Source organism: Diceros bicornis, chromosome 26, assembly GCF_020826845.1.
Source record: "Diceros bicornis minor isolate mBicDic1 chromosome 26, mDicBic1.mat.cur, whole genome shotgun sequence".
NCBI lineage: Eukaryota > Metazoa > Chordata > Mammalia > Perissodactyla > Rhinocerotidae > Diceros > Diceros bicornis.
In genome coordinates, this window is record NC_080765.1 from 31,224,845 (window position 1) to 31,248,579 (window position 23,735).

The window sequence follows — 23,735 nt, forward strand, 5'->3', positions numbered from 1 at the left end:
GCAGGAGGAGTGTGAGCCAGGGGAAAGGGGCAGGAGTTGAGGGCAGAGAGCTGACAAGGGGGCAGATCAGGTGGGAGCTGAAGGCTTTGGGCTTTCCTCTGTGAGAGAGGAGAAGCCATTGGAGGGTTTTCTTTTTTAAAAAAATTGTGGTAAAATATACACAACATAAAATTTACCATTTTAGCCATTTTTAAGTGTAGAGTTCAGTGGCATTAAGTACATTCACATGGTCGGGCAATCATCACCACTGTCTATCTCCAGAACTTTTTCATCTTGCAAATCTGAAACTCCGTACCCATTGCACAATAATTCCCCATTCCCTCCTTACCCCAGGCCCTGGCAACCGCCATTCTACTTTCTGTCTCTACGAATTCAACTGCTTTGAGAACCTCGTATGAGTGGGATCATACAGTATTTTTCCTTTTTGTGTCTGGCTTATTTCACTTAGCATAATGTCTTCAAGCTTCATCCGTGTTGTAGCATGTGTTAGAATTTCCTTCCTTTTTAAGGCTAAATAATATTCCAGTGTATGTATATAGCAATTTTATTTATCCGTTCATCCATTGATGGACACTTGAGTTGCTTCCACTTTTGGCTGTCGTGCATAGTGCTACTATTAACATGGGTGTAGAAATATCTGTTCAAAACCCTGCTTTTAATTATTTTGGACATATGCCTACAAGGGGAATTGCTGGATTGTATGGTGATTCTATGTTTAATTTTTTGAGGAACATCAGAGTATTCTGAGCAGAGGAGTGACATGATCTGATTTGTATTTTTAAAAGGATTACTCAGGATATTGGGTTGAGAATAAACTGTAGGGGGCAAGGGATGAAGCAGAGGACCACTAAAGAGGTCAGTGCATTAAGAGGCAAGGGTGGAGGCTTGCCCAGCAGAGTAGCAGTGGAAAGGCGTGAGAGCAGGTGAGATTCTGAATGTGTTTTGAATGTACGCTTAGTAAGGTTTGCTGACAGATTTGAGTGAGGTGACAGAGAAAGAGAAGAGTCAAGGGTGTTGCCAAGTTTTACGGCCTGAACAACCAGAAGCATTAACGGAGAGGGGGAAGACTGTGGGATGAGCTGTCTGGTGGGAGAAAGAGGGGGAGATAATTTTTAGCTTTGTAAGTTTGAAGTGCTTATTAGACATCTCTATACTTGAGTTAAAAGTGGAGATGTTGAGTAGGCAGTGGACATGTAACTCTATACAAGCCTAGAGTTAATGAGAAAGACTCGTGCTGGAGTTATCAGCATAATGATGGTATTTAATGCCAGGAGATTGGATGAGATCAGCAAAGAATAATAAAAATTGAAAAGAGAAGCAGTCTCAGAACTGAGGCATTTCCACATTGAGGGGGTAAGTGAGGAGAATTCAGCGGAGGAGCCTGAGAAGGAGCAGCCAAGTAGGATGAGGACCAGGAGAGCATGTGTCCCAGACTCCAAGTGCAGAACACGACCACTTTTCTGTCTTCCATGCTTGCAGGCACTGTTTACCATCCCAAGATGTTCTTTTTTCTCTGCCTCACCTTTGTAATGCCTACGCATTGTTTACATCTAGCTCAGGCATCACCTCCTCTCTGGAAGCTTTCTCAGGCCCCATCTCCATCCTTTCTCTGGGTTAGGTGCCCATTCTCTGCAATTGCATAAGGCTCTGCGTTTAACTCTATTAAAGCCGCTCTCCAGGGGCTTCCTAGATGTTCATACTTATTAAACCACAAGCCCCTCAAAGCAAGACTAATCATTCATTTCTATATCCCTAATGCTAAGTCTAGAATAAGTGCTGAATAAATGTTGGCTGAATAAAGAGCCCTTATCACATTGTATTAAGATCATTTGTTCCCTCAAATAGCACTGCACTAGCCTGTGAACCCCTTGAAATCATGGGATCTGTCTTTTGAATTCTGTATCCTTAGCCTAGGGCATAGGTATATAGAAGTTGCTCAATAGATACTTGTTGAAACAAAGGTTGACTTTATGGTGCTTGTACAGATTTGAGAAGCATAAGTGAGTACCCACTGTGGGCAGGGCTCCAAATAAGGTAACACATATAGTGTAATCCTTTTTAAAGGTAGAAGCATTGCTGAAGGTTCTGACTTTCTCTAATTGTTGGCAGGCGATGGGTGGCCTTGACTGAATCAGACATCTTCTGGAACACAACTGACACTGGTTGGGTAAAGGCACCCTGGACCCTCTTCTCTGCCTGGCCTAACGGATCTTGCATTTTTGTGCACGAGCTTCCCCGAGTTGATGCCAAGGTTATCCTGAATGTAAGAGACAAAAACACCTCTTATGTTGTTGAGTGTAAATGAGATGAGTGGAGTATAAGTTTTGAGTTTGCAGGAGAAAAGGCTTGAATAAGTAACCAGTTCACCTGCTCCATTTCCATGAAGTCCCACCCTGGAACTCTAAGAAGATCTTCCACCCTTTGTTTTTCTTTAGACTCTCTGCAGGCGACCCATCACCACCCTCTGCTGTGTCCCCACCATCTTCCGGCTGCTTGTGCAGGAGGATCTGACCAGGTACAGCCCATCTGCTTGGTGTTTTGGGGGCCTAAGTATGTGATTATACAGCAGTATATATACACATACACACCCACGCCCTTATTCCAACTCTGTCTCTCTGTTTCTGTCTCTCTGTATATATCTTTCTTTGTCTCTCTCTCTCTCTCTCTCTCTCTCACACACACACACACACACACACACACTCAAACATACACACCCATATCCTCTGCAGATGCCCCTCGACAATGAACTTCTACCCCCCAGGAATTTGCATCCAGATGGAACTGAATAGATTTGAGACAGTCTGAAATTTCGGCACTTGAGGTGGGCTGTCTCCCCACCATACACCCATGGGCCATTCCCTTAGAAGTATCTGCTACTTCTATGAGATGAGAGAAACTGTTGGATACTTGCTAGCCACTTGTTGGATGGGATTTGTGGCCGAGGCCTTAGGTCTGGTGGGACTAACAAGCTCACCACAGTAGATGCTCCATCAGTCAGCCCCAGACTAACTCCAGCCAGCCATTCTCTGAGTGAATGCCATTGGGCACCCAGCAGAAGGCGACAAGACACTGTGAATGGCTCCCGTCCTGGGTGAATCCAAAGCAACTCTGCTGGCAGCACAAGTGTAGTTGCTGGCGTATGTGGAGAGAGACCTGACTCTCTTGAGTAACCTACTGACCTTGGTCTACGACTCCCTCTTCTGTCCTCTCCCAAGTTGCCAGGGGTTGTCCCCACCCCCCCCATCTTCCCTAATCCCATGTATCTGGCCATGAAGTGCCTAAAACGGTGTGTTCTTATATGATTGTCTCAAGGTGAGTTCTCCTATAATGTAAGAATTCATCCCATTTGTTGATCTGTTTTGTCTATCTCTACGTCATGATTTTGACCGAAAGCAGACTCTGAATGATTTGTTCAAGAAAAATTTGGTTAAAAGATACTCAGTAATACTAAGAAAGAGTCAAACCAATTTGATCCAAAGGGAAGAATGGTTGAAAATGTATTTGCAATCACTGATTTTTCACATTTTGGATAATTTGTTGAATGGAGGGGTAGTTTTGCAACATATATAATATCTGTGAAAACTTTTGGTCCCTATATCAGATTTTTTTTGGTTCTTAGAGGGCTACTTTCTGTCTTTTAAATTTTTAATTGATTTATCTTTTTCAACCAGGTGGTTGTCCCAAGAAATCTATTATCAATCCATTTGTTTCCAACTAAATGATTTGGGCCAATTCGCCTGGAATTCACCATGTTATGTCAAAACCTGATATATGAGGTTCTGATTTTATTCCAAATTCAGATAGAATTGATTTTTTGAAAATTATCTGTCCGTGAGGAACATGCCTGTAAAGCCAGAGAATGGGGCTCTTGGAGCAGATGATACAGCCTGGAAGATTACTCTCTAGTGCCTTTAGGTGTCTGGACCTGGGCAGCAGTGCTGGAGGTGGGGATGGGGATGGGGATGCTGACATAGGCAACCCTGTTTTCCTGGCTGAGAAAGGTACCAGTTTCAGAGCCTGAGGCACTGTTTGAGTGGAGGAGAGGCCCTGAATCCTGACGTGAGGGAGAAGTGGAAGAGCCAGACGGGCCTGGAGCTGCATGAAGGCTATGGCCAGTCTGAGACAGTGAGTACCACAGGGCCAGGCTCCCTGCCCCAGGTCACCTCCATCTGAGCCCTCAGCCGGTCAGCAGCAGAGCCTCCTGCCTTTCTGGCTGTCATCTCTGTGACACCTGTCGGAACTGCCTTGCCCACAGGGAGAAACTGGTAACAAAACTCCATCAGCTTTTCTTCTCCTATGGTTTAAAGGCAATTGAAAGTAATTTCACAATGAAACCGTGGCCAGCAAACCAACTCTCATGGCTGAGGATGGTGTTTGCCTGCACCAGGATAGCTGTGTCTGTCTGTGGCCAGAGCCCACGATCTTAAACAGTATTCTCCACAGCCCTCTTGGCAGACAGATGCCATCTGGGCTGCCGAGTCTTTTGGGAGACATGTTAAGTTCTTTATGTATGAGTGCCCACTAGAGTGTTCAATAAATGTTTGATGATTATGGAAATAAGAGAAGAAAGAAAAGAAGATGGGGAAGAAGGAAGGGAAGAAGGGAGGAAGGAAGAGGGTAAAAGAAGAAAGAAGAAAGAAACAGAGAAATGAAGACAGGAAGGAAGGAAGAGTGGGAAGGAAGAAGGAAGGAAGGGGAGTGAGGAAAAGAGGGTAGGAGAAAGAGGGAGGGAGAAAGAGTTGGAAGGCCGAGTGAGAGAAAAGGCATGGACCAGGAAGGAAGCTAAGGGGATAAGTCTCCTCCTTATTGGTACTGGTTTCTCTCCAGGTTGTAATCTGTGCCAATCCAAGAGGCACGAAAATCAAGTCAGGATCCATGGGGAAAGCATCCCCACCTTACGATGTGCAGGTAGGCAGCCTCTCCCAACTGTTGGTGAGGCTTGGTTCGAAGAGGAGAGCAAAATCCATGTCTGGGTCAGCAAGACCAGGCTCAGCTGACTGGGTGTCCTGGCTCTGCAAACATCCAGATATCATCCTATGATCTCTCTGCCAGATTGTGGATGATGAGGGCAACATCCTGCCTCCAGGAGAAGAGGGGAATGTTGCTGTCCGTGTCAGACCCATCAGGCCCTTCTGTTTCTTCAATTGCTATTTGGTAAGTAGCCTAGATTGGCCATTTTCACAGTGATTGCTGTGTGTCAAGCATTGTGCTCCACACTTTATAAACATCTATTTGTTGAACACTTGCAATAACTGTGTGAGGTAGGTTGGTACTATTATTGATAAGGTGCTATTATTGGTAAGGATGGTGGTCTAGTGGTTAAGATTCAGCACTCTCACTGCCATAGCCCAGGTTCATTTCCTGGTCAGAGAACCATACCACCTGTCTGTCAGTTGTCATGCTGTGGTGGCTGCGTGTTGCTGTGATGCTGAAAGCTATGCCACTGGTATTTCAAATACCAGCGGGATCACTCATGGTGGACAGGTTTCAGTGGAGCTTCCAGACTAAGACAGGCTAGGAAGAAGGACCTGGCCACCTGCTTCCAAAAAATTGGCCATGAAAACCCTGTGAATAGCAGTGGATCATTGTCTGATACAGCACCAGAAGGTGAGAAGATGGTTCAAAAAGACTGGGCAGGGTTCCACTCTGCTGTATACAGGGTCCTAGGGGTTGGAATTAACTCCATGGCACTAACACATTGATAAGGAAGCTAGGGAGATGAAGTGACTTATCCAATGTCAATCAACTATGGGTGTGTCTGAGAGTGGAAACTTATAATATAAGGGCAACTCCATCATTTTAATGGGGAGAAAACCAAGGTTCAAAGAAGGGAAGCAACTTACCAAACTGCAATTTCGAGTCAGAGATTTGTTTTCAGGATTCTTTCTGTCTTGAGTCTTTTGTGGATAGGAGTTTGCTGGCAGGGCTGTGTCCTAAGACTCCAGTCCAAGTTTCTGCAATAATCCAGTGATTACCTCTCCCTTACACCCATCTTGGCTGGTGTTTTCATGGGCTTTCTTTTCTCCAAACTCTTCTCTATAAAACTCTACTGACGTGGTTCTCAACCCTGGCTACACATTAGAAACACCTTGGAAGCTTCGAACATTTCTGATACTCAGGCCCCAGCTCAATGAGATCGACCTTTCTGATGGTGTGGATCAACTCTCCAGGTGATTCAAATGTGCAGCCAAGGTTAAGAACCACGGCTTTACAGGAATTCTACCTGGTGCGTATATGAAGCCATCAGTCAGCTACGATGTTGGAAGGAGCTGAAAAAATCAGGCCATTTGTTTTTGCAATGTTGATATGTATTTTAGTGGATTTTCTGTGACTACAAGAGAAATATCTTTCACAGTATTTTATTTCAAGTTACAGAAACTTACCTACAAAACAACAACGTAGTAATTGCACCAGGCAGAGATAATGTTAAAATTTTAATGTATTTCCTTCTAATCATTTTTGTAAGCAATAGTAAGTCCTTGACTTTCCTGAAGAATTTATTCATTCATTCATTATTGAGTGTCTACTTCATGCCACTAAGTATACAGCAGTGGACAGGAAAGACAGGGCACTGGTCCTCATAGAGCTCGCATACAGGACCTCTCTGGGTCTGTGGTCATCCCATTGAGAGAGTAAAGTAATTTGTAAAGTTATTTGCTGGACAGGAACCTTCACTTTCTTCAACTTTTTCTTCCCATCACCAACACCAGCAGTTAGTTTTCTTTCTAGGTCATTTTTAACTAAGAAAAAAAAATCAAATCTCTTCATGAGACTCACGGGATATTTGAAATTGATAGACGATGTTAGCCCCAAGTTGTTCTGTGAATGACGGGTGGTCAGCAGGACTGACCAGGTAAGCCCAACCCCCGCATCAGCATGCATGTTTCAAATGCACAGTGACCACTTGAAACAGCTGAAATTGCAATGCCAACTAAATTAATACGCCCATGTCCATTTTATATCCAGTATAAAGAATATACTTGACAGCAAACTGTCAAATATGCAGATGTTCATTACAGTGTTGTTTAAACAGACAAAAAAGGTGGAGGAACTATCTAAATTTCGAACAGCAGGAAATTAGTTATGCAAATGATATTACAGCCTTGGGTATGAAAGCAAAAAATAACAAAGAAGAGAGAAAGAAAAAAGGAAAGGGAAAAGACTAAAAAGAAAAAGAGCCCAAATCTCTAACAACAGGAAATTGTTTAAATAAATAATATTACAGCCACACAGGGGAGTATTATGGAACCACTTAATATGATATTGCATAGGACTTTTATTCTTGTGAGGAGACAGAATATTGTTAACTGAATTAAAATTGAGTTATAAAATATATGTATAGTATGTTCCATATTCATACAAGTGTGTATATGCATAAAGTTGCATATAGGCAATGAAAAAGTCCTATAGATGAGATCAAATTTTTAGCCTTGGTTATCTGAGTAGTGGGACTGCTCTTTTGTCATCCTTTAGTTTTATTTTATATTTATTCTATATGAGATTTGTAACTGTATAATATAGAAATAATAAAAATGTTTTTAAATGAAATCTATGCAAGCAAAGAGCCCTCCACATATATTTTCATGCATAATTGGCACCATACCACAATTACAGCTTTGTATTACGCACTTTTTTAAAAACTGAGGTAATATTGGTTTATAACATTGTGTAATTTCAGGTGTACATTATTATATATCAGTTTCTGTATAGACTGCATCGTGCTGCACACCAATAGCATAGTTTTTATCTGTCACCATACATATGTGCCCCTTTACCCCTTACGCCCACTCCCCGACTCCCTTCCCTCTGGTAACCACTAATCTGTTCTTATCCATGTGTTTGCTTATCTTCCACATATGAGTGAAGTCTTTTGGTGTTTGTCCTTCTCTGTCTGGCTTATTTCACTTAACATAATACCATCAAGGTCCATCCATGTTGTTGCAAATGGGATGAATTTGTCTTTTTTTTATGGCTGAGTAGTATTCCATTGTATATATATACCACATCCTCTTTATCTATTCATCAGTTGATGGGCACTTGGGTTGCTTCCACATCTTGGCTGTAGTGAATAATGCTGCAATGAACATAGGGATGCATGAGCCTCTTTGTATTGTTGATTTTGTGTTCTTTGTATAAATACCTAGTAGTAGGATAGCTGGATCGTATGGCATTTCCTTTCTTTGTTTTTTTTTTGCTGAGGAAGATTCGCCCCAAGCTAACATCTGTTCCCAATCCTCCTCTTTTAGCTTGAGGAAGATTCACCCTGAGCTAATGTCTGTGCCAATCTTTCTCTATTTTGTATGTGTGTTGCCACCACAGCATGGCCACTGATGAGTGGTGTAGGTCTGCGCCTGGGAAGTGAATCTGGCCGCTGAAGCAGAGCGCACCCAACTTAACCACTAAGCCGTGGGCCTGGCCCCAATATTTCTATTTTTAATTTTTTGAGGAATCTCCATACTGTTTTCCATAGTGGCTGCACCAGTTTGCATTCCCACCAGCAATGCATAAGGGTTCCCTTTTCTCCACATCCTCTCCAACATTTATTGTTTTTTGTCTTGGTAATAATAGCCATTCTGACCCATGTAAGGTGATATCTCATTGTTGTTTTGATTTGAATTTCCCTAATAATTAGTGATGTTGAACATCTTTTCATGTACCTGTTGGCCATCTGTATATCTTCTTTGGAAAAATGTCTGTTCATATCCTCTGCCCATTTTTTGATTGGGTCATTTGCTTTTTTGTTGTTGAATTGAATGAGTTCTTTATATATTTTGGAGATCAACCCCTTGTTGGATAGGTGATTTGCAAATATTTTCTCCCAGTTGGTGGGTTGTCTTTTCATTTTGTTCATGGTTTCCTTCGCTTTGAAGAAGATTTTCAGTCCAATGTAGTCCCATTTGTTAACTTTTTCTTTCGTTTCCCTTGCCTGGTCAGACATGTTATTTGAAAAGATGCTGCTAAGATCAATGTCAAATAATGTACTGCCTATATTTTCTTCAAGGAGTTTTATAGTTTCAGATCTTACATTCAAGTCTTTAATCCATTTTGAGTTAATTTTTGTGTATGGTGCAAGATAGTGGTCTACTTTCTTTCTTTTGCATGTGGCTGTCCAGTTTTTCCAACACCATTTATTGAAGAGTCTTTCCATTCTCCATTGTATGTTCTTGGCTCCTTTGTTAAGGATGTGTGGTTTTATTTTTGGGCTTTCAGTTCTGTTCCATTGATCTGTGTGTCTGTTCTGTGCCACTACCATTCTGTTTTGATTACCATAGCTTTGTAGTATATTTTGAAGTCAGGGATTGTGATGCCTCCAACTTTGTTCTTTTTCCTCAGGATTGCTCTGGCTATTCGGGGTCTTCTGTTGTTCCACATAAATTTTAGGATTCTTTATTCAATTTCTGTGAGAAACTTCATTGGAATTCTAATTGGGATTGCATTGAATCTGTAGATTGCTTTGGGTAGTATGGACGTTTTAACTATGTTGATTCTTCCAACCTATGAGGATGGAATATTTTTCCATTTCTTTGTGTTTTCTTCAATTTCTTTCAATAATGTCTTATAGTTTTCAGTGTATAGGTCTTTCACTTCTTTGGTTAAGTTTATTCCTAAAATTTCTCTTTCTGCTAGTTTATTGTTAGTATATAGAAATGGAACTGATTTTTGTAAGTTGATTTTGTACCCTGCAACTTTGCTGTAGTTGTTGATTATTATTAATAGTTCTCTGATGGATTCTATAGGGTTTTCTACATATAGGGTCATGTCATCTGCAAACAGTGAGAGTTTCACTTCTTCCTTTCCAATTTGGATTCCTTTTATTTCTTTTTCTTGCCTAATTGCTCTGGCCAAAACCTCTAGTACTATGGTGAATAGGAGTGGCGAGAGTGGGCATCCTTGTCTTGTTCCTGTTCTCAAAGGAATGGCTTTCAGTTTTTCACCATTAAGAACGATGTTGGAGGGGCCGGCCCCATGGCTTAGTGGTTAAGTGCGCACACTCTGCTACTGGTGGCCTGGGTTCGGATCCCAGGCGCGCACTGATGCACCACTTGTCTGGCCATGCTGAGGTGGCATCCTACATACAGCAACTAGAAGGATGTGCAACTATGACATACTGGGGCTTTGGGGAAAAAAAGGAGGAGGATTGGAAATAGATGTTAGCTCAGAGCTTGTCTTCCTCAGCAAAAAGAGGAGGATTAGCATGGATGTTAGCTCAGGGCTGATCTTCCTCACACACACACACAAAAAAAGAATGATGTTGGCTGTGTGTTTGTCATATATGGCCTTTATTATGTTGAGGTACTTTCTATACCCATTTTGTTGAGAGTTTTATCATAAGTGGATGTTTGATCTTGTCAAATGCTTTCTCTGCATCTATTGAGATGATCATGTGGTTCTTATTCATTTTGTTAATGTGGTGTATCATACTGATTGATTTGCGGATGTTGAAACATCCTTATGCCCCTGGAATAAGTCCCACTTGATCACGGTGTATCATTCTTTTAATGAATTGCTGTATTTGGTGTGCCAAAACTTTGTTGAGGATTTTTGCATCTATGTTCATTGGCAATATTGGCCTGTGATTTTTCTTCTTTGTGTTGTCCTTGTCTGGTTTTGGTATCAGGGTAATGTTGGCCTAATAGAATGAGTTAGGAAGCGTTCTGTCTTCTTCAATTTTTTGGAATAGTTTGAGAAGGCTAGATATTAAATTTTCTTTCAATGTTTGGTAAAATTCTCCAGAGAAGCCATGTGGTCCTTGACACTTGTTTTGGGGGAGATTTTTGATTACTGTTTCAATCTCTTTACTAGTCATTGGACTATTCAGATTCTCTATTTCTTCTTGATTCAGTTTTAGGAGGTTGTATGAGTCTAAGAATTTATCCATTTCTTCTAGATTATCCAATTTGTTGGTGTATAGTTTTTCATAGTATTCTCTTATAATCATTTGTATTTCTGCAGAATCTGTTGTAATTTCTCCTCTTTCATTTCTAATTTTATGTATTTGAGCCTTCTCTCTTTTTTTCTTAGTGAGTCTGGCTAAGGGTTTGTCAATTTTGTTTATTTTCTCAAAGAACGAGCTCTTGGTTTCATTAATGCTTTCTACTGTTTTTTAGTCTCTATTTCATTTATTTCTGCTCTGATTTTTATTATTTCCCTCCTTCTGCTGGCTTGGGCTTTGATTGTTCTTCTTCTTCTAGTTCTGTTAGGTGCAGTTTAAGGTTACTTATTTGAGATTTTTCTTGTTTGTTGAGGTGAGCCTGTATTGCTATGAATTTCCCTCTTATGATCACTTTTGCTGTGTCCCATAGGAGTTGGTATGTTGTATTTTCATTTTCGTTTGTCTCCAGGTATTTTTAAATTTTTCCTTTGATTCTTCATTGGTCCAATGGTTATTCAGTAGCGTGTTGTTTAGTTTCCATATATTTCTGACTTTCCCAGCTGTTTTCTTGTAGTTGGTTTCTAGTGTCATAGCACTGTGGTCAGAAAAGATGCTTGGGATGATTTCAATCTTCTTAAATTTATTGAGGTTTGCCTTGTTTCCCAACATATGGCCTATCTTTGAGAATGATCTGTGTGCACTTGAGAAGAATGTGTATTCTGCTGTTTTTGAATGGAATGCTCTGTATATATCTATTAAGTCCATCTAATCAAGTGTTTCATTTAAATCTACTATTTCCTTGTTGACTCTTTGTCTGGATGATCTGTCCATTGATGTCAGTGGGGTGTTGAGGTCCCCCAATATTATTGTGTTGCTGCTAATTTCTCCCTTTAGGTTTGTTTATAGTTCCTTTATGTATTTTGGTGCCCCTGTGTTAGATGCATATATATTAATAAGTGGTATGTCCTCTTGGTGGAATGTCCCTTTTATCATTATATATTGCCCCTCTTTGTCTCTCATTGTCTTTTTTAACTTAAAGTCTGTTTTGTCTGATATAAGTACGGCAACACCTGCTTTCTTTTGTTTGCCATTAGCTTGGAGTATTGTCTTCCATCCCTTCACGCTGAGCCTATGTTTGTCTTTAGAGCTGAGATGTGTTTCCTGGAGGCAGCATATTGTTGGATCTTGTTTTTTAATCCACCCAGTTACTCTGTGTCTTTGATTGGAGAATTCAATCCATTTACATTTAGAGTGATGATTGATATATGAGGGCTTAATACTGCTATTTTATCTCTTGTTTTCTGGTTGATCTATGTTTCCATTGTTCCTCTTCCTTTGTATTTCTGACTGCCATTTCATTTTGGTGGTTTTCTGAGGAGGTTTTTTCTCAGTTTTCTCTCTTTTTGTCAATTGTAGCTCTGCTATGATTTTTTGTTTAGTGGTTACTGTGAGGTTTGTATAAAAGATCTCGTAGATGAAATAGTCCATTTTCTCATTGCCTAGTATCTCCATTAACCTAAGTAGGTTCCATCCCTTACCTCTTCCCCTTCTGAGTTATTGTTCTTACAAATTATTCTGTTTTTAATGCTGTGAGTTTGTGACTAAGTAGAAGTGTTTATAGATATTTTTGATGCTTTCCTTCCCTTTATCTTTAGGTTATAACTGAGTATTTGTTTCCCTGTTCTGATAGAGAGCTACAGTTTTCTGATTTTGTCTGTCTAATTATCTCCTTGCTCAATGCTTTGTAGGCCTTTGCCTTTTTGTTTGCTGTGTGAGTGTGTCTTTAATTGTTTCTTGTAGGGGAGGTCTAGTGGCAATGAAGTGCCTCAGCTTTTGTTTATCTGGAAAGCTTTTATTTCTCCATTGTATCTGAAGGAAAGTTTCACTGTATAGAGTATTCTTGGTTGAAAGTTTTTGTCTTTCAGTATTTTGAATATATTGTTCCATTCTCTCCTAGCCTGTAGAGTTTCTGCTGAGAAATATGCTGAAAGCCTGATAGGAGTTCCTTTGTATGTTATTCTCTTTTGTCTAGCTGCCCTTAATATTTTTTCTTTGTCATTGACTTTTGCCAGTTTTACTATCATATGCCTTGGGAAAGGTCTTTTAGCATTGATGTGAGTAGGTAGTCTATTAGCTTCATGTATTTGTAAATCTGCTTCCTTTCCCAGGTTTGGGAAGTTCTCAGCTATTATTTCTTTGAACAAGCTCTCTGCTCCTTTCTCCCTCCCTTCTCCCTCTGGAATACCTATAATCCTTATGTTGCTTCTCCTAATTGAATCAGATATTTCTTGAAGAATTTCTTCATTTTTTAAAAATCTTATTTCTGTCTCCTCCTCCACCTATAACATTTCTATGTTTTTATCCTCCAAATCACTAATTGGTTCCTCCATAACATCAGCTCTATTCTTTAAGGATTCTATATTATTTTTTATTTCATTGATTATGTTTTTCATATACAGAATTTATGCTTGATTTTTTTTTTATAATTTCAACCTCTTGGGTGAATAGGTTCATTTTATTCCTGAGCTCACGGAACTGTTTTTCTGTGTTCTCTTGTATCTCCTTGAGTTTCTTTATGACAGCCATTTTGAATTCTCTGTCATTTAGATCGTAAATTTCTGTGCCTTCAGGGTTGGTTTCTGGAGAATTGTCATTTTCCTTCTGGTCTGAACTGTTCCTGTGGTTTCTCATGGTGTTTAATGAACTCATCTTTTGTCGGGGCATTGGTGGTGGTATTAGGTTGCAGATTCCACCTGCTACCGCTAGGGGGAGCAGGAGCAGAGTCTCTGGTCCCTTCTAGTCTGCTGGAAGTCGTGTGGGTGCTGCAGGAGCTTGCACCGGCCTGGAGAGCGTTCAGTCACTTGTGTGGACTGTGCTTGGCGCACGGGGCTTCCTCGCGTGGGACCCAGCTGGGGCCACTCCTTGGGGTTGCAGGGGCACCCATGGGCTCCCTCCCTCGCCTGGAAAGCGGTCGCGGGCCGGTTAACAGCAGCCGCCTCTTCCTGTAGGCCCCCTGGGGCGCACTCCCTCCTTCAAGGCTCAGCTGCACTGTGGGCACTGGTGGGCCAGAGTTTGCCTGCCCAGGCGTGGCGCCGGACTCTGCTCGCAGACTCGCAGGCTGCTGTGCTCGGTGGGCGGGGCCTCTCGTGTGGAACCAGCCAACGCCACACCTGGGGGCCGCAGGGGCACGGTGGGCTCCCTCCCTCGCCCGGAAAGCGAGTACGAGCCGGCGAGCAGCAGCTGAGCAGGTCAAGGGCGGCTGCCGCCTCCTCCTGGCAGTCGCCCCTCGGGGCACTCCCTCTTTCGAGGCTTAGCTGCACTGTGGGCGCTGGCACGTGCCACAGATTCCACTGGTAGACCAGCAGGTTGCTGTGCTAGATGGGCACGGCTTCTTGTGTGGACCAAGTCAAGGCCACTCTGGGGCTGCAGGGGCATGGTGGGCTCCCCTGCCCTCGTCGGGAGAGCGATCACCAGCAGGTTAAGGGCTGCCGCTGTCTCTTCCCACAGTCGCCCCAGGGCACGTTTGGTTCCCACTTGTGGGGTGCTCGAATCAGGCTGGAAAGTGATCCTGTGTGCGCACAGGGCTGTGGGGTGGGTAGGGAGCGCTCCCCAAGTCCACCACTTCCCAGCGGGTGGGTCCATCCACCCTCAGGTGTATAGCTGTGTATGTCTCTCAGGTGTCCTGTTGTGCTGTGTAGGCTTCTTCTGTTGGTCAATGAAGATTTATTTAGTTGTAGTTCAAACGGGGAGAGACAAAGGGAACAGCTCACTGCACCATGTTGCTGATGTCCTCCAAGTTTTTTCTTCTATGGTTAGTGCTTTTAGTATCTTATTTATTAGGTCATTTTCTACCCTGGGGTAGGAAATGTATATTCATTTACATTTTCTTCCAATAGTTTTAAAGTTTTTCTTTTGACATTTAAGTTTGTAACCATTTGTGGTTGATTTATGTGCGGTATGAGGTAGGGATCTATTTTATTTCTTCTTCTATACGGAATTGATGGTCTCTTTAGTTTGACCTCTGCCTGAAAGCTCTACTCTTTAACTCCCCTCCTCCCTCCTTTTATGTTTTTGGTATCATATCTAACCTCTTTTTTGTGCATTTGTATCCATTACCCTCTTATCATGGAAATAGATAATTTTTCCTATTTGTGGTCTTCTCTTTGCCCCTTAAATCAGTTCCTTTAACATTTCTTGTAGCACTAGTTTCTTGGTGACAAACTCCTTTAATTTTTGCTTGTCTGGGAAATTTTTGATCTCTCCTTCCATTTTGAATGATAACCTTGCTGGGTAGAGTATTCTTGGCTGTAAATTTTTTCCTTTTAGCACTTTAAATATATCATGCCATTCTCTTCTAGCCTGTAAGGTTTCTGCTGAGAAGTCAGCTGATAGCCTTATGGGGTTTCCTTTGTATGTAACTTGACTTTCTCTTGCGGCTTTTAGGATTCTCTCTTTATCTTTAATTCTGGAAATTTTGATTATGATGTCTCTTGGTGTGGGCCTCTTTGGGTTTATCTTGTTTGGGGCTCTGTGTGCTTCCTGTACCTAGATGTCTGTTTGCTTCCTTAGGTTAGGGAAGTTTTCATGTATTATTTCTTGAAATAGATTCTCTGCCCCTTTGTCTCACTCTTCTCCTTCCAGGACACCTATAACACGGATGTTAGTGCACTTAATGTTGTCCCAGAGGTCTCTTAGACTGTCCTCACTCTTTTTAATTCTTTTCTCTTTTACCTGTTCAGCTTGGGTCATTTCTAGTCTTTCGTCCAGCTCACAGATCCATTCTTCTGTATCCTCTACTCTGCTTTTGAGTCCCTTTAGTGAATTTTTCATTTCCAGTATTGTATTCTTCATTTCTGATTGGTTCTTTTTTATATCTTCCATTTCTTTGTTGACATTCTCACTGAGTTCATCTATTCTTCTCCCCAGATCAGTGAGCATCCTTAACACTCTTTGTTTGAACTCTCTGTCGGGTAGGTTGCTCATTTCTGTTTCACTTAGTTCCTTTTCTGGGGTTTTGTCCTGTTACCTTACTTGGAATGTATTCCTTTGCCTCCTCAATTTGCCTCTTTCTCTGTGCTTGTGTCTACGTATTAGGTAGGTCAGCTACGACTTCTGCTCTTGGATAGGCGACCTTATGTAAGTGATGGCTTAGGAGGCCTGCAGTGTGCTTCCCTCAGTTCTCAATGTTCCAGGGGTGACCCCTATGTGGGCTACGTGTGTCCTGCTGTTGTGGCCTGTTTGCTCTCCCTGTAGGCGCCCAGGGAGGCCGAGTTATGCTCCTGGCCAGCTGTTGTAATGCTCAGCTGCTTGTAGTTGTTGTGGACCCTTCAGTCTCTTTATCAGGTGTGGGGAGCCCCAGCACAGTTGGTTGCAAGTTCTAATACTACATTTGTGTTGCAGTATTTCTTTTAAGTGAGTAGGCCCCCAGCGTGGCAGGTTGTTAGGCTCAGGGCCTTACAATTGCTGTAAGCCTCCAGCCTTTAGGTTTCTTGTCAGCTCTCTGAGGATTGCAGCTGGGTGGGGCTGGCCTCAGGCACGGGAGCACCAAATTGTTTCAGGCTTTGGAAGGTGGGGCAAACCCCCATGTGGGTCTTTGAGAAGCACAAGTCTTCTGCAGCAGACAAGCCCTGCTGCCCACAGGTCCACAGACACAGTCAACTCAGTCCTGCCCCGTGTGCGCACCCCGACCTCCCGACGTGGACCCAGTCTCTCCATGGCGGGAACCCCACGCACTCCACCACTGCCCCACACTCTCCACCTACTCCTTGTGCACGCCCTGCCCCACTGAAGTCCGCTCAGTTGCCAGGCTGCAGAGAATCCAGTCACCAATCTATGCAGGTCCACAAGTTGCCCGAGGGCTTGTTGTTGGGTGGGGCCAGTCTCTAGGGTGGGCTGCCTGCCCTGGCTGAGCTGGATTAAATCGGTGCTCTAGTGGGTGGGGCAGACCCTGGGCTAGCAGGCCCCAGGGAGAACTCCAATGGAGTCTGTGTCAGCACGCCCACACCAGGCCACAACAATGGCCACCGCCAATGTCCCAGTCCCTGGAGAGGTCTCACCCCTCACCGAGATGCACACAGGGCCTATTAGGTGAGTCTCCTTTCACCAAAGCACTGTGCACCTTTCTTTCTGATGATTTTAGGTCACTTTCCGAAACAGGTGAGTTTGCGCGTGGGCCTTTTAAGAGCCGATTTTAATTTCTTTGTGAACCAGCTTTTCTGGGGGTATTCCCCAATGTTTCAGTAGCAGGCAAAGTCAGATATTATGCCACTCGTCTCGATTGTGCTGGGTCCACAAAATGTTCACAGCGGGGACACTCCCCGGCTCGGCCCCGCACCTCCAGGGAGGGCTGCGTACCTCTGGCTGTTCCCGGGCGGCCGTGAGGCGCTGCGGCTTGTGAAGGCGGCGTTTTTCCTCTCCAGAAGGGAGTTTCTGCCTCTTCTACCTCAGTTAGGATTGTCTGTTGTTGCAGGAGTTCCTCTTATCCAGTTTTCAGTTCTCTCAGGGGTAATTTTTCCACGAGTAGTTGTATATTGGCTGTGTCTGCAGGAGGAGGTGAGTTCAGAGTCTGCCCATGCCGCCATCTTGACTTCCTCTCTCTCATAAGTCTTGACATCTAGTACAGCAAGTCTCTCTTTCTTACTCAGCTTCTTTGAAGTGTTTAACCTATTCTTGGCCCTCTGCTCTTTCATATACATTTAGAGTCAACTTGTCAAGTTCCATGCAAAATGTTTGTTAGCATTTTAATCGGAGTTGTACTAAGTCTATAGATCAATTTGGGAAAAATTAACATCTTTATGATATTAAATCTTTCCATATTTCCATTTATTTATATCTTCTCTAATGTTCTGTAAAATTTTAAGTTTTCTGTGTACATTTCTTACAGATTTTGTGGTAGATTTATTTTTAGGTATTGATAGCTTAGCTTTTTTGTTTTTTCTCAGAATGCATTTTTTAAATTGAGGCATAATTTGCATACAATAAAATGCATCTGTGTTAAAAGTACAGGACAACGACTTTTGACAAATGTGTACACCTGTGTAACCACACCACAGTCAAGATATAGAACATTTTTATCACCTCTAAAAGTTCCTTGTGCCCCCTTGCAGCCAATCCCTAAGCCCCAGGCAATTGCTAAACTATTTGCTGTCACTATAGAGTAATTTTGCCTTTTTTTATAAAGAACTTCATATAAATGGAATCATAAAGTATTACATTGTGTGTGTCTAGCATCTTTTACTCAGCATAATGTTCTTGAGATTCATCCATGTTGTTGCATATATCAGTGATTTATTTCTTTTTCTTGCTGAGTAATAGCTTTTTCTTTAAAACTTTGAGAATCAGAGTTTGATTTTTTTTCTCTTTCCTCTACCCTTGCGTTTTGGCTAGCCTCTCACTTTCTACCTTCAGTGATTCCTGAGCACAGAGTATCAGTGTGATTTTTTATCCTAAAAACCAAGCCTGTGCCCTCCCTCCTGCATTCAACTATGCTTCCCAGGACCCCTCTGAGGATGGTAGTGGGTGGCTGTCCTTAATCATATCCTGACAGCTTCCTTCCAACTAAAAGAGAGAAACCCCACAAATTCATGACCCCTTGTCCAGTGGGAAATTCTGGCCAGCTTGGGCTTTGGGGACTGCTGTACTTCCTGTTGAGGAGTCTCCAGCCTCCTGCATGGGGCCACTCGGGCTGTAGCTGGTCTGAATGGCTGTGCCCCGATGTCCCTTCATGGGCTTTCTTCGTCTTTCAGGACAATCCTGAGAAGACGGCCGCATCAGAACGAGGGGACTTTTACATCACGGGGGACCGAGCCCACATGGACAAGGATGGCTACTTTTGGTTCATGGGAAGAAACGACGATGTGATCAATTCCGCAAGGTCAAGCTGCCTGCTCTTTTCTTCTCCCTTTGAAGCTTCATGGGCGAGGGGAGGTCATATGGAAGAGTTTGTTTTTTTCTTCCAGCTACCGGATCGGGCCGGTTGAAGTGGAAAGTGCTCTTGCCGAGCACCCAGCTGTCCTGGAGTCTGCTGTGGTCAGCAGCCCAGACCCCATCAGAGGAGAGGTAACCAGTCCAGCCAAGAACATTGCCCCCTGATTCTCTGCCTATTAGCACCCAGCAGAATAAACTGGAAGGCCCAGATTCCCCCCATCTTTCTGCCATCCAGGCACCATAGAGTCTGAAATGCCACCATCAGACACACATTCCTTTCGGTTGAGCATTGCCCTCGTGTCTTTAGAGCTATAAATACTTTCTAGAGGGACACCAGGGGAAGATACCAACACTTTGGTGACAACTAGAGACAGAACTGGGTCCAAAAAAGGCTGACTGTTGGGTGGGAGATGGTAGTGGTAGGTGCAGGCTTTGTCATCTGTCCTGTCCCATAGAAAGTCCTTTTCCATTTGCAGATGAGGACATAGCAAGTGCCCCAGACATAGTGGCTAGTGGCTCTAACCTGGAGGGAACAGCTAACTCGAGGGATGACAGAATAAGTATCTGCAGTGACCTTGATCTATCAGAAATATGGGCCAAATTCAATAAGCCAGCCTTTCTCAGGAGAAATGCCAATTCCTTCCCAGGGTCCCAAAGGAACAGATAGAATGGGAGAGATAAGCTCATAAGCCGACCTGTGTACTTTTCACTGGCTGTAAATCAAATGTAATCCTGAAGTTGTATGTAGTTACTTTATGAAAGTTGGTGCAACATCAAGCTACGTTCTCAGAAGCACTGGGGCCACAGGAGTGATGCTCAGTCTGGGCCCTGGCTTGCTCACAGCTGCATCATCTGGGATTCTTGTTTAAGATGCAGATTTCTAGACCTCAAGTCAGACTTGCTGAATCTGAGTGACTGGGGATGCAGCCCAAGGAATTTTCATTTTGACCAGAAGCCCCCAGCCAACTGATTCTGATGCCCACTAAAATTTGAGGCCATTAATGTAGAATGAGGGAGGTGAGAATCCCATCTGTATGCTGGAGAAATGACACCTGGAAAAGTATGCCTAGTTCTGAATGCCACAAATTAGCTGGGGCTGTGACAAATGGCTGCGTGCTCACAGATAATCCATGTAAAGCGTTCAGAACAGAGCCTGGCACGTAGAAAGTGCTCAATAAATGTTTGGTAGTTTTAGCAAACATAAGAGAAAGCCCTTCCTAAAAGCCAGATCTGTCTGAACATGAAATGGTGGTGAGATGCCCACCTTTGGAAGTATGCAAAGACAGTGAACCACCGCTTAACAGGATGTGTTGACAGAGTTGTATGCTGGTATGAACAAGCAACCTCCTGGCCTTTGGATTCTTCTGTTCCTACCAGAAACCACGTTTTGTTGTGCCTGAGTTTGGGACACTTCCTCCTCCTTGGCAGGAGGCAGCCTGCAAGAAAGACGTGGGCAGAGAGCGCCAAGGTGCAGCATGTCCCTCAGGATGCCTGGAATAGAGGCTGTGCAGCAAAATGTTTGCTGATTGCAGACGCTCACACATGCAGTCTCAGAAAGAGCCCCCTCCCCTTGAAAGTGGTCTGCACTCTTCCCCAATCCTGCCTCTCCAAACCTATGCCTAGTTACCTTCCTCGTCAGGAAAACCTGGACATAATGGGCCTTAAGGAGTTTGCGAAGCTTCTCTCTCCCAAGTATTTGCATCCTAAGAGAAGCACGTTGGCTCCTAAGGTTGTCACTTCAGGTATGGAGACTAGTTTGGGAAATAGGTAGGAGTCTGAAATCATTCCACAAAAGCCAATGCTCCCGAGAGTTGGTCCTGGAAAGGCAGGCAACAGAAAAAGTTGGTGTTGTCCATTTCACTGCCTGAGCCCAAGGAATTGTAGAACTTTCTTGTTGGGCTGGTGAAAGTGAGTGCTTATTCACAAGGCTAGGTTAGGGAGAAAAGAGTTGTTACACAAGGCCTGATTGGTTATTTTTCTCTGACAGGTGGTAAAGGCGTTTATAGTCCTTTCTCCAGCCTACTCCTCTCATGATCCAGAGGAACTAACCCGGGAGCTCCAGGAGCACGTGAAAAGGGTGACTGCTCCGTACAAGTACCCCAGGAAGGTAAACATCGGGGGTTCTAGGATACGATGAGCTGGGGACTCAGGAGGGAACACGCTACCTGGGCTCCCCCTCCGGGCTCGGCTCTGGGGAGATGAAGGCACAAACAGGCCCAGCAGCTGCTGCAGCCTTTTCTCCCTGTCTGTTCACGGGGCCTCCCCAAAGCACATTCTGTTCCTCCTCTAAGAAGTGACTAAATCAGATTCAGGGGGTGGTGCTGAAACACTGTGGGAAAGATCACGTGCTCCAGGCTCTGGCTGATTTGATTGTTGCCATTTGGAGAAAACCATGATTCATGGAGGCTTTCTGACGAAGTGGCCGATGGTAATGACTCTTTTCGAGACAAAAGTCTTTCTGGGAAATGATGATTTCAAAGTGATTTTGTTTTTGTTTTATGGTCACTAGGTAGCCTTTGTTTCAGAACTGCCAAAGACGGCTTCTGGAAAGATCCAAAGGAGTAAACTGAGAAGCCAAGAGTGGAGGAGATGAGAAACAACCCCAGAAGGGCCCCACAGGCCTCTGAAGGTTCTAAGGGGAAGTGGTGGGGTCACTGGTTAGTCCCCACTTGGAGCATCATTCCTTCAACCCTGTGACATCAAAGGCTCTCGGCTTCCAAATGGACATCTCCAGAATCACTGGATGACCCTGGAAGAGAAGAACATCACTGACCCAGAGTGCATGGCCCCTGCCCAGCCTAGCAGATGTTTGGTGGCTCGACTTCTCCCTCTGTCTGGAGGCATCTTCAGCAGCTGCCCACTGGTCTCACTTCCTAAGAGCTTGCAGCTGGCCCTCCGAGGGACGGGTCACCACAGCATCCAAGCACTTGTGATCTCATTCACTGCCAATGGGAGTGCAACCACTTGACTCTTTTGATACAGCCATTTGATAATCATATCCAGGGCCATAAAAAATTGGTCATAGCCTTTAGTTCAGAAATTCCATCTTTGGGATTCACTACAAAAAGAAGGATTCAAAAGATGTTTACTGTAGCATTGTTTAAAATCATGAAAAAAAAAGGAAAAGATTCAAAGTCAAAACAATAGGGTAATGATTAACTAAATTGTAGTAGATTAACTTGATAGCATATTATGTGGCCATTTAAAATATGCCTTGAGGGGGCCAGCCTGGTGGTGTGGTGGTTAAGTTCATACACTCCGCTTTGGTGGCTTGGGGTTCGCATGTTCAGATCCTGGGCACAGAGCTACACACCACTCATCAAGCCATGCTGTGGCGGCGTCCCATATACAAAGTAGAGGAAGATTGGCACAGATATTAGCTCAGGGACAATCTTCCTCAACAACAACAGCAACAACAAAATATATATTTATATATATGCACCTTGGGGAAAACATACACATCTAAATTTTAAATCAGAATAAAAATATTATGAGTACTGGAGAGTCACAGGTCTGAAAGATAAAAGAAAAACTGTAGATGGAAAAATGATGGGAAGGAAATATACTAATATGTTAATAATAATTTTCCTGGGTATTGAAAATAATGGATGATAGTTTTTCCTTTCCTCTACATTTCTCTATTTTCCAGGTTTTCTCAGTGAGTCTGTATAACTATTTTAATGAAAAAATTATTTTAAAGAAACAATCCCCCCAAATCACACTCTGCTTTGTGTCTGGTTCTTCCTCCACATCCTAAGTCATCATCCCCAGATGCGAGTGTAGTACGTCTTACCCAGGAAGGATACGAGGACCTGAAGCCACATCCCAGGCCCAGAAACAGAAAGGATGATTCTGGGCAGCTGAGACCAGCCAGGCGGAGGAGAAGCAGATGGAAACTCAGAGTCAACCCAGTGCTGCTTACCCGACACCCAGCACCTCCACTCATGCACCAATCGTGATTTATTGAGCACCTACTCAGTGCTGGGCTCTGCGAATACGATCATAAGCAATAGCCAGCCCAGTCCCTCCCTGTATCAGCCAGCTCGGGCTGCCAACCAGAGTGCCACAGACTGGGGGGCTTTAACAGCAGGGATTTATTTCCTCAGTTCTGGAGGCTGGACGTCCAAGATCAAGGTGTTGGCAGGGTTGGTTTCATTCTGAGGCCTCTCTCCTTGGTTTGTAGACGGCTGTCTCCTCCTGTGTCTTCACATGGCCTGTTCTCCGTGCGTGTCTGTGTCCTCATCTCCTCTTATAAGAACAGCAGTCGCATTGGGTTAGGGCCCACCCTAACGACCTCATTTAACTTAATCACCTCTTTGCAGGCCCCGTCTCTGAATACAGCCACATTCTGCAGTACTGGGGGTTAGGGCTTCAGCATATGAATTTGGGGGGACACAGTTCAGCTCATGACACTAGCCTTGTGGAGTTTACGGTCTATTGGGGAGGTTGATATTATTCGTCAAAGAATAATGTGAATAATGCCCAACTGAGGTAAATGCTATGAAGGAAACAGTACAGTTAAAACATATTTGGGGGCTGATCGAGACTGGGGGGACCCAGGGTATCAGGAGAGGCTTCCATAAGGAGGTCCCCCCTGAGCTGGGGTTGAAGGAAAGGTGACAGTAAACCAAGAGACTGGGGCTGAGCTTTCTGAACAAAGGATACCCACGTGCAAAGACCCTGAGGTGGGCAAGGCAAGTCAGTGTTTCTAAGAACAGCTCACACTCGGCGCCAGCTATGTCCAGGCACAGCTCTAAATGTTACCTCTCAGCCATCCTGTTGGACAGGTACTGATAACATCCTCTTTTTACAGATGGAGCAGAGAGGTTAAGCAGTTTGCTGAAGTTCACACAGCTAGTATCTCACAGAGCTGGAATTCAAACCCAGGGGACCCAGCCCAGTGTCCACACATGCTTCGCCTTTCACAACTGATTCG

General features: G+C 43.6%; 1 protein-coding gene across 2 annotated transcripts in view; it reads left to right on the forward strand.

Moving 5' to 3' along the window:
- The window catches only part of LOC131422582 (acyl-coenzyme A synthetase ACSM5, mitochondrial), a 30,796-nt gene extending 9,186 nt beyond the window's left edge, over window positions 1–21,610 (forward strand). The window contains exons 5-13 of one of the 2 annotated variants that reach the window (XM_058569929.1): window positions 2,110–2,263; window positions 2,436–2,515; window positions 4,002–4,125; window positions 4,828–4,908; window positions 5,053–5,154; window positions 18,619–18,746; window positions 18,832–18,931; window positions 20,787–20,906; window positions 21,309–21,610. In XM_058569929.1, coding sequence (XP_058425912.1) covers window positions 2,110–2,263; window positions 2,436–2,515; window positions 4,002–4,125; window positions 4,828–4,908; window positions 5,053–5,154; window positions 18,619–18,746; window positions 18,832–18,931; window positions 20,787–20,906; window positions 21,309–21,392 — 973 coding nt within the window. In that variant the 3' untranslated portion in view covers window positions 21,393–21,610. The remainder of the gene's footprint in view (window positions 1–2,109; window positions 2,264–2,435; window positions 2,516–4,001; window positions 4,126–4,827; window positions 4,909–5,052; window positions 5,155–18,618; window positions 18,747–18,831; window positions 18,932–20,786; window positions 20,907–21,308) is intronic. The other variant, XM_058569930.1, reaches the window with a different exon arrangement.
- The last annotated feature ends 2,125 nt before the right edge of the window (window positions 21,611–23,735 follow it).